Source organism: Bradysia coprophila, chromosome X (genome assembly GCF_014529535.1).
Source record: "Bradysia coprophila strain Holo2 chromosome X, BU_Bcop_v1, whole genome shotgun sequence".
NCBI lineage: Eukaryota > Metazoa > Arthropoda > Insecta > Diptera > Sciaridae > Bradysia > Bradysia coprophila.
Genome location: NC_050737.1, coordinates 892,865 through 906,195, shown reverse-complemented (window position 1 = coordinate 906,195; position 13,331 = coordinate 892,865). Strand labels below are relative to the sequence as shown.

Here is a 13,331-nt window from a genome sequence, read left to right as displayed (position 1 = left end):
CGCAATCGACCACTTTCACATCGCTTAGCGGGGAAGTAAACCACCACTTTACGCACTGAACACCAGAAAATTTATTGAAGTTTTCCATATTTTCGTGTACATATTTAAATGGGAACATTTCACTGTACTGGATGTTATTCGTCGAACAGAACATGATTTATAAACACGCCACAGAACAGAATTTAAAAAAAAATGGAAAATCGTTACGATTTCATCAAACAATATTCAAAAACTGTGTGCGTTACTGTAAACAAAATTATTGCTGTTAATACCATGCAGTAATATTTGGTGATCGAGAACACAAAGACGTGAGATAAATTATGAGATTTTCATTTAGTGTAAAACGCGAAGTCGAACAATTTTGAGTTACAATCGCAAAACCAAAAAAGAGAATGGAAGGAAAAAGTTATGATTAATATCTGAAATCTATAATTAGTTATGTTCGATAAATCATTCAATTAAATTATCGTTTCAACGTTCAATCAACAAAAAAAAATTGAAGATGAAAAAAGAATCCGAATTTTCGTTATTATTACTGCATTATTGGATCAATTTTTCGAATTGATTTTATTGTGAAATGTTTAGTAAACATTATCGGCTAATAAAATCAAATAAAATCATACGCGGGAAAAAATCATTTCTTGAATTTTTAAATAAATATTTAATTATTTGGACTGAAAATAAACAGGAAAAGTGAAAAATAAATTTGACACATCGAACGGAAAATTCGAATCGAATTGATGGTTATTACGCACAGACACTTTCAATTTTCATCGGGTCGTATGCATATAAACCGTCGTGTCATTAAGTGCCGTGTCCAGTGCACATTTTATTTATTTGTAAAATTCAATTAAAAAATATAATTTATATTAATGGAACGTTTCACAAACATTGGTCGGTTGATTTTCATCGAGTGAGAACACAGAGCAAGATTTTCCCTCCCGTTCATGTTCCATACTCCCATCAATAATAATTTTATATTTTCTCTTGTATATGGGATTTTACAGTTTTATTTTCGGAAAAATATTGTTGAACGATTTAACGATCTGTTTACACAGTGCTAAAAACATAAATTTTGTCTATAAAACATCAAATAACGGCTTTTTGAATCATATAGATGTGAAATAAGTATAATTTGTGTGAACGAATTACCAGGCAGTTCACGTCTGCAGTATATCATCGCCAAACATTCAGCGTCGAAGAAATGTAATTTAAAAGGCAAAAAAAAAATTGAAAATTGGTTCATTAGACGAACAAAATATAATTAAGTGTAAAGTGTGGTGATTCATTCGGAATATCTGGTGCAATGGCCAAACGTGTGAGTGAAGAGTTAAATGTTCTACCACAACCACTGGATCCTGTTGCGTCACGGGTTAGTAACAAAAATGTTTTTGGAATTAAATTCTAATCTGATTGGACGGAAAGTGATTTAGAGTTTGAAGGATTTTTTTAAACTCTAAGTCCAACGTTACGAAGACTGGTTGTGCAGTCAATTTCTCTTCTGATACTTTGAAAGATTATTATTCGTTGTAAGACTAAGGTCAGTTGAGTGCATTTATAGAGCAAAATCAAGGCACTAAGATTTTTCTGAAATTCGAACAAAAGTTTGTCACTTCAAAATAATCTTATATGAGATTTCATGAAGAGCATCATTGAAGTGGTGAACACAACAGCTAGGTATATTACGAAATAAATGTTTGATTTTCTATTTTGAATTGTTCAGATATATTTATAACCAAGAGGGAAATTATCTGGTATGCGTGTTCATATCGCAAAAAGTGAACAATCAACAATACCGTGTGAGAAATTAAAGAAGTCACATTTTCAACAATTACAATCAATATCTCTTTATTCTCATTCCACAGTCAATATCCAAGTTAATATTCGTTGGTAAATGACAGAGTAAAGTTAACCTTGTAATCGACCGGTGGTACAAAACTTTATTTTACCTGGAAACCAGACTAATTCCAGGGGTGGCGTTATCTAACATGCAACAACAAAAATTTCACTCACAAAAAGAGCCTGAGCTCAGAACAAGTAAAATTCAATCGAACACAGCTAAACAAACAGATCAGAATTACTCTTCCCTTTCGTGAAGCTAATGTGAGACAAATTGTCGTTTCGACCTCTGGATCCAGTGGCGGTCAGAGGTTAGCGTGATCTAACCATCTTCAGTCGCTTCCATTGGTCCGTTACACGATGCAGCCGCAAAATTTACGCTTGAACTAGTGTCTTAAAGTTTGTTCAATCGATTTCGTGCCACCTTACGAAGGAAATACGGAAAATTCCTGGAAGGCTGCTTCGAAAAACATCCTTTAGACGCAGCAGAACGGAGTCGATCGAAATCAAGTTAAACAAAATCAAAATAAAATTAAAAATAAAACAGAAAACAACCCGAAAAACCGAAAAACACTCAACCACTTGACCTTAAAAACTTTTTCGAAATAAAGACCTTCGTAAAAATCAAAACTCTTGAACATCCTCAATCATTTACCTCATACGCACTCCTGCGCGCCAAGCCTAAAGCTTTCATCACCGCTCGCCATTTGACTTTTCGTTCGACACTCCGTCCGATTTCTTGTTCGATCTTCCGTTTGACTTTTCATTCGATTTCCCGTTCGATTTTTCATATTTCACCTTGCTTCCGTTATGAAGATTGATAATTCTACACCATAAATATTTTCATCCACTTTTTTCCACTTTCCTCCTTTTACTCTGCCGTAGTTGGTAACATTGGTAATGTTATGTGGCGGTTACTTATCCTGACTTAACCTGTTACAGACGGAAAGCATATGACCAGTATTATTATTATCGGGTATATTACTTCCATCGATCAAAGTATTTTTAATCGGATGATTTCAAATCTTGTATTTCATTTTTTTAACTTTACCATATATAAAGGACAATATTACCAAGAGCTTGTCATTATTTTTGTCGTCATTATCGATAACAGATGAATGTATGTGACAGGTTAAATGCTTTTTACGGCTGAGAAAACCACTTTACCATTTTCCGAAAAAAATATTGGTTTCACAACTTTTCATGACAAGCAATGTGGAACAAAGAAAAATATTATAGAACTTATGGCGCACGGAGCCATTTTTTCCGACAGAAAATTTGTACATTACATGCACGGCATAGTATAAAACACCTTACAGGACAATAGAGGTTTTACCACGTCAAATAGAATTGTATTTTGATACCAATAAGGGGTCATTCATAAATGACGTCCACTACTATTAGTCGATTTTAGACCCCCTCCTCCCCCATCGTCACGCAAAAATGGTCAAATTTGACCCAATTTTGTTCGGGCCGTCACGTTTTCTTGAGTCCCCCCTCCCCCCAAACTGCGGACGTCATTTATGAACGGTCCCTAATACCATTAGCAGTCTTAATTGTAATTTTCCAATGAAATTAAAAAAAGGTCTGGAAATATTCGTGTTCTTGGATTAAAGTACTACTCTATTTTTAGTAGGTAATATGCAAAGGACTAGCTATTTTAGTAAATTTTTCATTCGTTAAAATTTTGCTGTCACCTTCTTTCCTGAATAGTTTAACCTGCCCTTTCAGAACCTAGCATCTGATGTATTATTAGCGGCTCTGTTAGTCATAACTCATGGCTAATTTTTGTTGTCGCTACCACCATCTTATTAACGCTGTTCTAATTTTAATTAAAGAAAACCAAATTTTCTAATTTTTCATAGGAGGAAAGACGAGCCACTGGGCGTATGGTTGCATTAATGGTCGCATTCATATTAATTTTGTCCGTACTCTATCAAGCTTGGATCAGAAAAATTCCTGTACTAGCCGGCGTAACAATACCAGCGTTGATTATGATTTTATACGGCGGATGGGTTCTATTTCTAGCCAAAAAAGACAAACAACGCAGAATCATTGCAGTACTTACACTCCATGTTCACTTACAGCCACATTATGTCTGATGCACCATTTCTATTGCAGGAAAATAATTTGCGTGCCAGTCGTGCGGATAGTATAGCATTATCGGAAATTGCTGCCTTATCAGTGAAAAGTGCAACTACAAGCGTCACGCTGGATGAGGTGGAAGGTTCGAAGAAAGTAAAATCGAAATCATCTAAGACCAGAACGGAAAATCAAAATGTGGACAAAAGAACAAAATTGGAGAAGGCACCGATACCGCAAATAGCTGTGAGCGCATTTGACAGTGACGGAAAACTAGCGAGGAGTTTTTCGACTTACAATTAAGTTACGAGATACTGAGAACGGTATCGAGTCATAGTTTCTTGACCCTCCGAATTCACTCCAAAAACATAAATTTGCTAAAAAATTAAACCATGACTGTCCCTGTCTTCCTTAAGCGAACAAACGAATAAACTTTTATTTCTCAAAATAAAAATGCGTTACAATTGCGTCACGGCATCAATATGATGTGCTTTCAGTGTTTTCTCACTCCATGAACCAAACGTAAACGAACCAGTTACTTTGAGCCCCTCCTGCAGTACCTTTGGATACCATAAACCATCATCTTCTGGCATCTGCTCGAACGGAATATCCTCCCAACGAAACCATTCACACGGATTGTCATCAAACAAAACATCTGTTATTGCTACTGCATCCTCATTCAAGTAAACGATGTAAACATACTCAGTGTATGCTGGTGGATCGGTGAAACGTAAAATTGCCGTTAGCTCAATGCCCTGTTTATGCGGTGTCAGATGTTGGGGTAGGAGAGATGTTGCGACTGCTTCAAGTTTCTCACGGAAATTTGAATCGTTCGGAGACGCCTTGGGAATTTAATTGGCAAATGAATGGGGAAGCCCCCATCTTTCAGCTAAATATGTTTCCTTACCTGAGAAGCGACAGGTCTAATCAATCCGGTGTATCGGTCCTTGTAGTCTCCTTGGATCCATTTACACAAAACGATTTTATTCGAAGACTGCGATTTAATGATTGGCAAAATTTGCACGTAAATATCGTGGGACTCGGTCATTATTCAACGCTGAGAATTTGTCTTGACTCAGACAAAAAACATGTATTTTCACACAATTCAGTGAGAGTAACCAGTTACCCGAAGCGTTTATGTTTTTGTATGCACCACAAACAATATTACTTTCTGAAAAACGTCTTATCATCTGCTTATAAGCTGTATACTGTTTTGATACACTGTCTTCTTATCTCTGGAGTGATGTATGTGTATATTTTGGTTAATAAGTATAGCCTAGAGACGTTAGAACGTTTAGGCTTATCAATTGTGTCAGTTATACTGACACGAATTTTATAATTAACTAGAGCCCCTTGTAGTGAAACGAAATGTTATTCTTCGATCTCAATTACTAGATAAATCGATCGTATAATATAGAAATGCAGGTGGAAAACAATGATCGCAAATCGTAAAGTCGAATAAATATGACACCTTAATTAGACCGTGGTCTAAGGTCTAGCCCGAGTTTTAGTCGTGAATTATGTTCAGTTGAAAAATTACCGATCACGAGTGAAGGCGATGTCACATTTAACCTATCTTCCTGCAAACTATAGCAAAATTTCACATCTATTGCGCAAAATTTCCATTTTGGCACACGTCATCAAAATAGCTATTTTCAGCAATGAACAAACCAGGTATGGTCTCTTCATACAAACCGGAGGACATGGCGATTTCATATAAACAAACTCACCTCTCATGAGGTATGTCATCCGCTTCATACAAAGTTTGACATTCGACCATACCTTGTGTTGACGTTCATTGCTTTTCAGTCCTCGATCTTTTGTCACTGATTACAATACAACCCGAATTTTTCTTTAACTTTGGATACTAAATTACGATGACTGAATCGCTTAAGCACGCTACGAATACCGACACGTCCACAACAGGAACTTGCAGCAAACTCTGAAATATACTTAAAAAAAATAAACCAACGCACTGTCAGTGCACTGACAGTGCGTTGACTAAACTAAAAATCACATTCACTAGATCCAATTATAGTACATTGTAACACGATGTGATCAGGAGTCATTTTTCAGTATGTTATACATATACCGAGAAGAATACAAACAAACAAAATTTACAACGAGTGAACGCAGTGAACGAGTGTTAGTAAATGTTTTGTTAAAATTGGAGGCCTAAGAGAAATATTTTCGTACAAAATAATTGCTACAACCACTAAATATGAATTTTGGTTTTATTATTTTCGGTGCGTAGACAATGCCGGTTACAACCCATGCAAGTCGTATCAATGCGCATCACAAGTTTGCGATTTTACGAATTTATTATAAGAGTCATACTGTCATACATCATACGATCTACAAACACAATTATACATTCTTTTTCGATTCTTCCATTTACGACTTCGTCTCGACGAAACATACATACTTATGCAAAAATTATTCTCTCGGTTTCAATCCAAATGATGCAAATAACTATTCCCTCACTAAATTATAATAATAATAGCGTATGGTTATTGTTCAGCCGGGAGGACACATTTAAGTGACACTAAATTAATGACGGCAAATATAAGAAGAGCTGTGGTCCTCGAATCAACATTGAGTGTGTTAGAAGGATCATTACATTCGATTTTCGTACACGTGCAAGTGTAACACCGTTGGCATTTAACGTAAATTCTTTCGCACAGGCAAAGCAACAAAGGTTGTCTGAGGGACCGCAACACATCCCAGAATCGATTTGAAATAGTACTTCGTTCATGGCACCTCGAGACACGAGACGATAACACGAAGCACCCAATGAATCCAATGTTATTTGTACATTTGCTCCGGCAGCACTATGAAGCGCCATAGGGAATATTGTAAAATACCAATTCGATTAAAACTGCCAATTAAGACAACTATCGCACTATTTGAGTAATGCCCAATGAGCAGCAAGTTTGCTCATATAAAATAGACCGATACTGCTCTATGTGTTGTAATGTACACTCTTCTCATATAACTACGAGTCTGTGTTATGCGACTCCTAACAAGAGACAAATCTTTATGGTTCGATGCAGAAGCTGTTACCCTTGCTGCAAGGAAAGTAGGACAAGTGTAAAGAACGGTGGTATGGTTAACGGAAGTGACGAAGATTTTATTAGAAATCGAGAGACTAATGATGATGATGATGATGATGATGATGCTTCAATTAAGGGAAATTTTGTGAATAGCTATGGCTAAATAAATGGATGTTATTATTATACTATAGTCCCGAGATTAACGCGAATTCTTTCTTTATGCAGAGCTGTATCCGAATAATATTCCATCGAACTGGTCCAACATCATAACAACAAGCTCCATCTGTTCTTTATTCTGCGAACTAAAAAGTATGTAAAGTCTGCATCCGAAAATGTAGCAAAACAGTCGCATCGTTACCGATATCGAAACCATGGATTTCGATCATACTATTCGGTGTCATCTGTCACTTTGTACGTCAGATAGCTCAGGTTTTGCATAAGAAAATCTGAATCTTTTCGCTAAATTGTTTTGAGAAACCATCCATCCCGAAACCAATTAAATCATGTCGAAGTGGAGAGAATTAGGTTTGACGTAAGTACACAAACCAATCGAAAATAATTGACCAGAGTGTAGTCTTTCACCGGATCGAAGGAATCTCCGTACCGTCGAATGTTACATAATTTTTTTCTTCGCCTTGTACATTTGAGGTTACTTCAATTTTCCATTGAATGATCCAAGCGGAATATTTCTTGTTTTAGTTACATCAACTATTCCAATATTGCTGCCCGTGTCCTTCGTGGTGCGCTGAAACCGGATTTACAGGCAGACGCTGCTAAACGAGCATCTGCACACGTAAAATTCACAAAGTGGACCGATGGAAAGCCAGCGAGTAAGTTATTGTCTCAATGTACACTCAATCCTATTTAAACGCTTCGGTGGTGGGATAGACTGAGTCGATGGAAGTCAATCACCAGACATATTATTGAATTCATTGATTGAATTGTCTGATTATGAAGTCAGTCCAACCATCAGAACTAACAACAGTTCTGTTTGGAAGAATTTTGTCTAAAAGAAAATTCTTTTTTTCTTAAATATTTTTACAGGCGAGAGATACTAAAGTTGTATTGTATCCGACGAGTAAGTTATAACTTGCAGAGTGAAGAGCTTTATCATTTGCATGTTTTTGTGATTATGAGTTTTCAATTGATTTTGAGATCTGAAAAACTTACAAATGGAATGGAATCCGTAAATAATCTGCGTTCCGCGAATGATTTACACCCTTACCTACCTCCTACCTCCCTAATGTCATGATCAGAATACGAACTAATAAGAACTAAGTTTTAACCGGCTACAACAGCAACTCTTTGTTGTTCCGAATTTATGGAAAATTTTAAATTGAAACCTGCTTTGATCGCCTTTGATGGCAATATTTGTGGTCCGTTTAAATCTGTCATTTATTCATAATATGAGTTGCAGCTGACCGAAGAATTTATTTCATTCTGCTGTAACTGCGGCGAAACAAAGTTTTGGACGACTCGCGCGGAGTGCATGGGACGTCATAAAGACCTCGTGTAGATAAAACTTGTTTTCTCAAATCTCGACGATTCACATTTTCCGCACATTTTTCGTACAAATTGTTATACGGAAACTCTATAGTTGTCTGTTCAATCGTGGCAGGATTACCAAGCCACAAATGTTCTCATGACTAACGTCGGACGGAAAATTTTAACAATTATTTTCACGACGAAAGTTGTCTCGGATGTTTTTGAGAGCAATAGGAACAATATTGGAACAACGGATAACTGAGTAGTTTTGCATTTTATTTATTTATAAAATCGATATGTTGCATGCCAAATTAAGATCGGAGGCTTTTCGTAAATGAAATGCGACCTAACTAATTTTTGGTATCCTTTGGGTCAAACGAAAATCCTTTGACGTTTTTCAATCATTCCCTTTTTTGCTTTTCCGACTTTTTTTAGCTCATTCCTTTAATCCTGATGACCTGATATGCTTTTTTTTTGATATTTGATGTCTTTTGATTTTCACTCAAAAACAATTTCGATTTTATTTTCTCACGAAATTTTTCTTTATTTTCTTCCACAGAAAACGTTGTCGTTAAGGAATAGAAAAGTTCTACAAAAAACAATCTTTGGTAAACTTCAAACAAATAAAAAAAAATGTTTTTGCGTTCCGTACAACTAAAACATAAAATAGTTCAGCTTTCATCTGTGAAATAAAAACAATTATGTATTAGAATCTAAACTGTGTTTGCATGTCCATTCCGAGTGCGACGATAAATGTCGTAGCAGTTAAGCCTCCATTTGTTTATCGCAATTGTGAGTATCTACTGGTCCCAATAAGAACTTTTCTCAACACAACCTACTCTACGCAATTTTATAAATCCACAAACGACGACCATTGTACACCCAGAAAAAGCTTTCATGTTACGCAGACGATGTTAGAACTTACCAAAAAAATAAATAAAAACACGGCAGAAGCTCCTCTTATATCATTTCATTAGCTAGTAGAAACGGAGTTACGGAATCCCTTGTACATGGGTAAATGAGAAACAAATTGTGTTGTTTCTTCTTGGAAAAACCATTTTCATTTTCAATATATTGGCGCTGGCTTATACGCAGGCCTCTCACTCTAATTCCGGACTCCTTATTAAGGAATTAAGGAGGTTTCAGCTCAAAAATAAGGAGAAATAAGGAAATTGTTAATTGAAATTAAGGAAAAATAAGGAGAAAAATACAAATTTTTCAACTTAAAATTTTCGCTATTTTACAAATTTAACGAATTTGTCATGAACTGTAACAATACTCTCTCTAGCAACCAAACTCTCAGCTCTCTGTGCCAAATTCACACCTTATTTCTTTGTATTCTACAAACACTATTCTACATTTTGACTGACTACGCTGTAATCTAAATGTAAATTCCAAAGGCGACTGGATTCTTTCACCACCTTAAGAGGTTCCGAGCGTACGCTGAAATTGTAGCATACATTTGTGCGTTTCGAAATTTTTGATCGCTGATATCTTTTTACGAGAGCCTTTATTGAAAAATGTACGACCACATTTTCAAGTAAAAATATGTCAGCTTTGAATAAAAAATAAAATTGTCTGTGAAAGTTTCATGTGCTATAAGAAAACTGTACCGATGCCCCAAATTTGCATCTAAGGTACACTTTTCTCAAAGCACATGGAACTTTCACAGACAATTTTATTTTTTATTCAAAGCTGACATATTTTTACTCGAAAATGTGGTCGTACATTTTTTAAAAGGGGCTCTCGTAAAAAGATATCAGCGATCAAAAATTTCGAAACGCAGAAATGTAGGCTACAATTTCAGCGTACGCTCGGAAGCTCTTAAAAAAAGCAGTTTGTTTGCTAGAGAGGGTATTGACTGTAAGTTTCTGTTCGAAAAGTACAAAATATGTTTTTCATGTTTTTTGAAGTGTACCGAGTTTACTCGACTTCGAGCAACGAAAATTGATATTTATCGAACCAAATAGGGCGTGTATGGTATCGTTCGAAAGTTTAGTAGTCTATAGACTAAAGATTGCAATCAATATTTGCACATATCAATTTGATTAGCAGAGGCTTTAGGTTCGAACTGTTTCACGGATTTTTTTTTTATATATTTTGCCCGACACCTTCTGATGGGATCTTTACTGAATACGTTCTGCAGATTTTTATCTAAGAAATCCTGCTGAAAGCTTACTTGAGTCACTTATTGTAATGGAAAACTCAGTAGGCACTATGCTACTAAGCTTGCAATAGAACAAACAGTCATGGGGTTTTATTTCCATATGATGCGATTGTTGTTATGGGTAAGTTTCGCAGAAATCTTTTATTGCAAGCCTCCAATTTCGATTGAAGATCGACCTTATTTTCGAATATAAGTTCCTAAGGTTAATCGGTACTAACCGGTGATCATAACCAACATTTGTGTCTCTTGTGTCTCTTGCTTCAATTATATCGAAAAAAAAATTGCAACCCCTTTTTGAGGGAATGCCATTTACTTTGGCTTGGCCTCTATAAGTCCGAAAATAAGAAATTTAAAAAAAATGTGAAACAGTTTCTTTTAGAATTGAAAGGCGCATAAATGAGTAATTCCATTCCATTTTAAAAACCTTTGTATTATAAGTGATACTCGAGAAGGAAACCACAGAAAAACATGGTAAGTCCAGTAAATCAATCATATTGGAATGACAATGCGGCACCACTTCACTTTTCTATTAGAGTTCTTTGTGTTAAATAATAAAAGTAATTTTAAAATGAATGTTTGCCGCGCAGCGATTTTTTTTTATTAATTTTTGATTTTCTGTCAGTAAAATTTGCGAAAATTAAGGAAAATAAGGATTTTTTACCAAAATAAGGAGGAATAAGGAGGTTTTCATAAAAATAAGGAAAATCAAGGAAATAAGGAGGTGTGAGAGGCCTGCTTATACGGTGTTTAAGTAGAGCGAGATGTAAAATCAACTCGGCGTCTGCTGTCATCGATAATACAAAAGAATCTGACAGCAGACCATCTCTATCACTTAAACACTCTATAGAAAAACGAATTTGAGCTATGCCACCATGCTGCATCGTTCTGTCGTGCTGTTGTCCGAAAGAAAGAGTTCATGAAACCCTTCTTCTTTAAATCAACAACATTCAGACATCAAAATAGATCATCTCTTTATATCAGCTGGACTTGGATTGAGTAATTTTACAATAACATTTCATCTTCGACTCTTCAAATCGACTCGGTTTGTTGAATTCCTTATCTCAGATAAGAAGATTGGTATTCGGGAAGATCTTCTTTTGTTTCAATTAGGACGACCAGTGCTACAGCTCATGTAAAATTTTTTTTTTTTATCGAATTCTCGCTACCTGAAAATACCTGAACATATCTTATTTGTTTAAGATCGAATTTTCATTTTTAAGACCTGTAAGCCAATAGAAATAGTCTAAAGGTAAGTTAACAAACGTTCCAGAAGAAGTGTCTCAAAAGCTCAAAATAGCCTCTACCCCTAGGTCCACTTTATACGTATACTTTAGAGAACTTTGGGGATATGTACATTACTACGAAGCATGATAGAGGTAGATACTCGTTTTCCTTGACAATACAATCCTTACCTGTCTTTTGTCGGCGATCTTTGAACCGTAAATTGAAATTGTTTCTTTTTACATTCCTCAATACCAAGTTGATAGCTTTCAGTTTACTGTCTGCCTTACTCTTGGTAGTCTGATCATCTGATCTACATCAAAACACACCAAGTTGCTTATATCACACATGCAATGGTGATGAAAGAAAAACAAATAAATTCAAATTATCAAGAGATGTTTTGATGCGGTGTTCGTGGTGTGTTTTGGTAAAACGAAAATTCACCTCACTTGACAGCTGGACCAAAATTTCAGTATCAAAACACTGTCGGCAAAACAAAATGTTTTTCATTTGGATTCGTGTTTGAAAGAATTGTTTTGGATTTTGATTGGTTCTTCTAAAATGTTTAAACCATTTAAAATAATTGGAATGGGGCAATCAACGCTTAATCATTTCAAACGACTGGAAAGAAGGTGAGTAGATGACAAAAATGGTTTATGAAGAACGGCAACTTTTAATTCCTGTTGTTTTGATTTGATTTCGAACAGATGTTCACCACTATTCAGATGCAACATAACAACGAATCAGCAAAATCAATCCAAAGAGAATGAAAAATATTTACCAAAGAAACGCAAGATCTCATTCTCGAACGTGCACATGAAAGTTGCATCGGAAATACTTGGTGTTGAAATCGATTATTTGCTGCAGAAGCAGCAATTAGGACCGGAAAATGTGATCCAACTGATTGAACCACCGAACGAACTGTACAAAGATGTCTATGAGAGACTAAAGGTCATTTTAAGAACCCATAGTTATCCCCACGGACTAAGTTCAGAAAGCAACAAAACAACGTACGTCGACACCTTGCTATTTACAATAGTTGACCATGTGAACAGAGATTTGGAAACGCATCCGAAAATTTTGCTGGTGAAAGAGTATGACATCAAGATGGTCTATGACGGTGATGTTTTGTTAGGCAGACTCGACTACGCTATCGTTCAACTTTCCAGTCGAAAAGAGCAGGCCTGTTTATTGATTGTGGAGTGTAAAAAGGAAAATGTTGATGTGGCAGTCAAACAGTGTTTGCTTGCTCTAAAACATATTTATTCCGGTCGCCCGGTATACGGATGCTGTACAACGGCAGAAGACTGGAATTTCATCATGTTCAACGGTGACGATTTTAAGATAATACACAAGAGGAATGTCATTTTTCCACACATGGACGAGCATGAGGATCTTTGGATGAAAAATTGCACATTAGTCATACAAATCATCTACTCATGTCTCATCGAACAACTTAGGCAATTTAAAAATTAAATTATTTT

The 13,331-nt window shown here is 35.7% G+C and overlaps 4 protein-coding genes across 5 annotated transcripts; 3 read left to right on the top strand and 1 right to left on the bottom strand.

Annotated features, from left to right (window-relative positions):
* The first annotated feature begins 771 nt into the window (after nucleotides 1-771).
* On the top strand, nucleotides 772-4,262 carry LOC119081319. The gene is made up of 3 exons (XM_037190107.1): nucleotides 772-1,372; nucleotides 3,705-3,899; nucleotides 3,961-4,262. Exons 1-3 carry the CDS (start codon nucleotides 1,307-1,309, stop codon nucleotides 4,222-4,224), a joined length of 525 nt encoding a protein of 174 aa, XP_037046002.1. The 5' UTR covers nucleotides 772-1,306; the 3' UTR covers nucleotides 4,225-4,262.
* Nucleotides 4,263-4,314: 52 nt separating this feature from the next.
* On the bottom strand, nucleotides 4,315-5,141 carry LOC119081315. Its single transcript, XM_037190094.1, has 2 exons — nucleotides 4,829-5,141; nucleotides 4,315-4,763 (listed from the first exon to the last, which is right to left on the bottom strand). Exons 1-2 carry the CDS (start codon nucleotides 4,967-4,969, stop codon nucleotides 4,380-4,382), a joined length of 525 nt encoding a protein of 174 aa, XP_037045989.1. The 5' UTR covers nucleotides 4,970-5,141; the 3' UTR covers nucleotides 4,315-4,379.
* A 2,206-nt stretch (nucleotides 5,142-7,347) lies between these two features.
* LOC119081328 (protein stunted-like) lies at nucleotides 7,348-9,177 on the top strand. 2 transcript variants are annotated; one of them, XM_037190129.1, is made up of 4 exons: nucleotides 7,348-7,506; nucleotides 7,674-7,804; nucleotides 8,019-8,052; nucleotides 9,019-9,173. In XM_037190129.1, the coding sequence occupies exons 1-3, from the start codon at nucleotides 7,478-7,480 to the stop codon at nucleotides 8,030-8,032; spliced, it is 174 nt and encodes a 57-aa protein (XP_037046024.1). In that variant the 5' UTR covers nucleotides 7,348-7,477; the 3' UTR covers nucleotides 8,033-8,052; nucleotides 9,019-9,173. The 2 variants fall into 2 exon arrangements, with proteins under 2 accessions (XP_037046024.1, XP_037046015.1); XM_037190120.1 differs by lacking the exon at nucleotides 8,019-8,052 and having other exon boundaries at nucleotides 9,019-9,177.
* Nucleotides 9,178-12,271: 3,094 nt separating this feature from the next.
* Nucleotides 12,272-13,331, top strand: LOC119081310. The gene is made up of 2 exons (XM_037190080.1): nucleotides 12,272-12,479; nucleotides 12,555-13,331. Exons 1-2 carry the CDS (start codon nucleotides 12,409-12,411, stop codon nucleotides 13,321-13,323), a joined length of 840 nt encoding a protein of 279 aa, XP_037045975.1. The 5' UTR covers nucleotides 12,272-12,408; the 3' UTR covers nucleotides 13,324-13,331.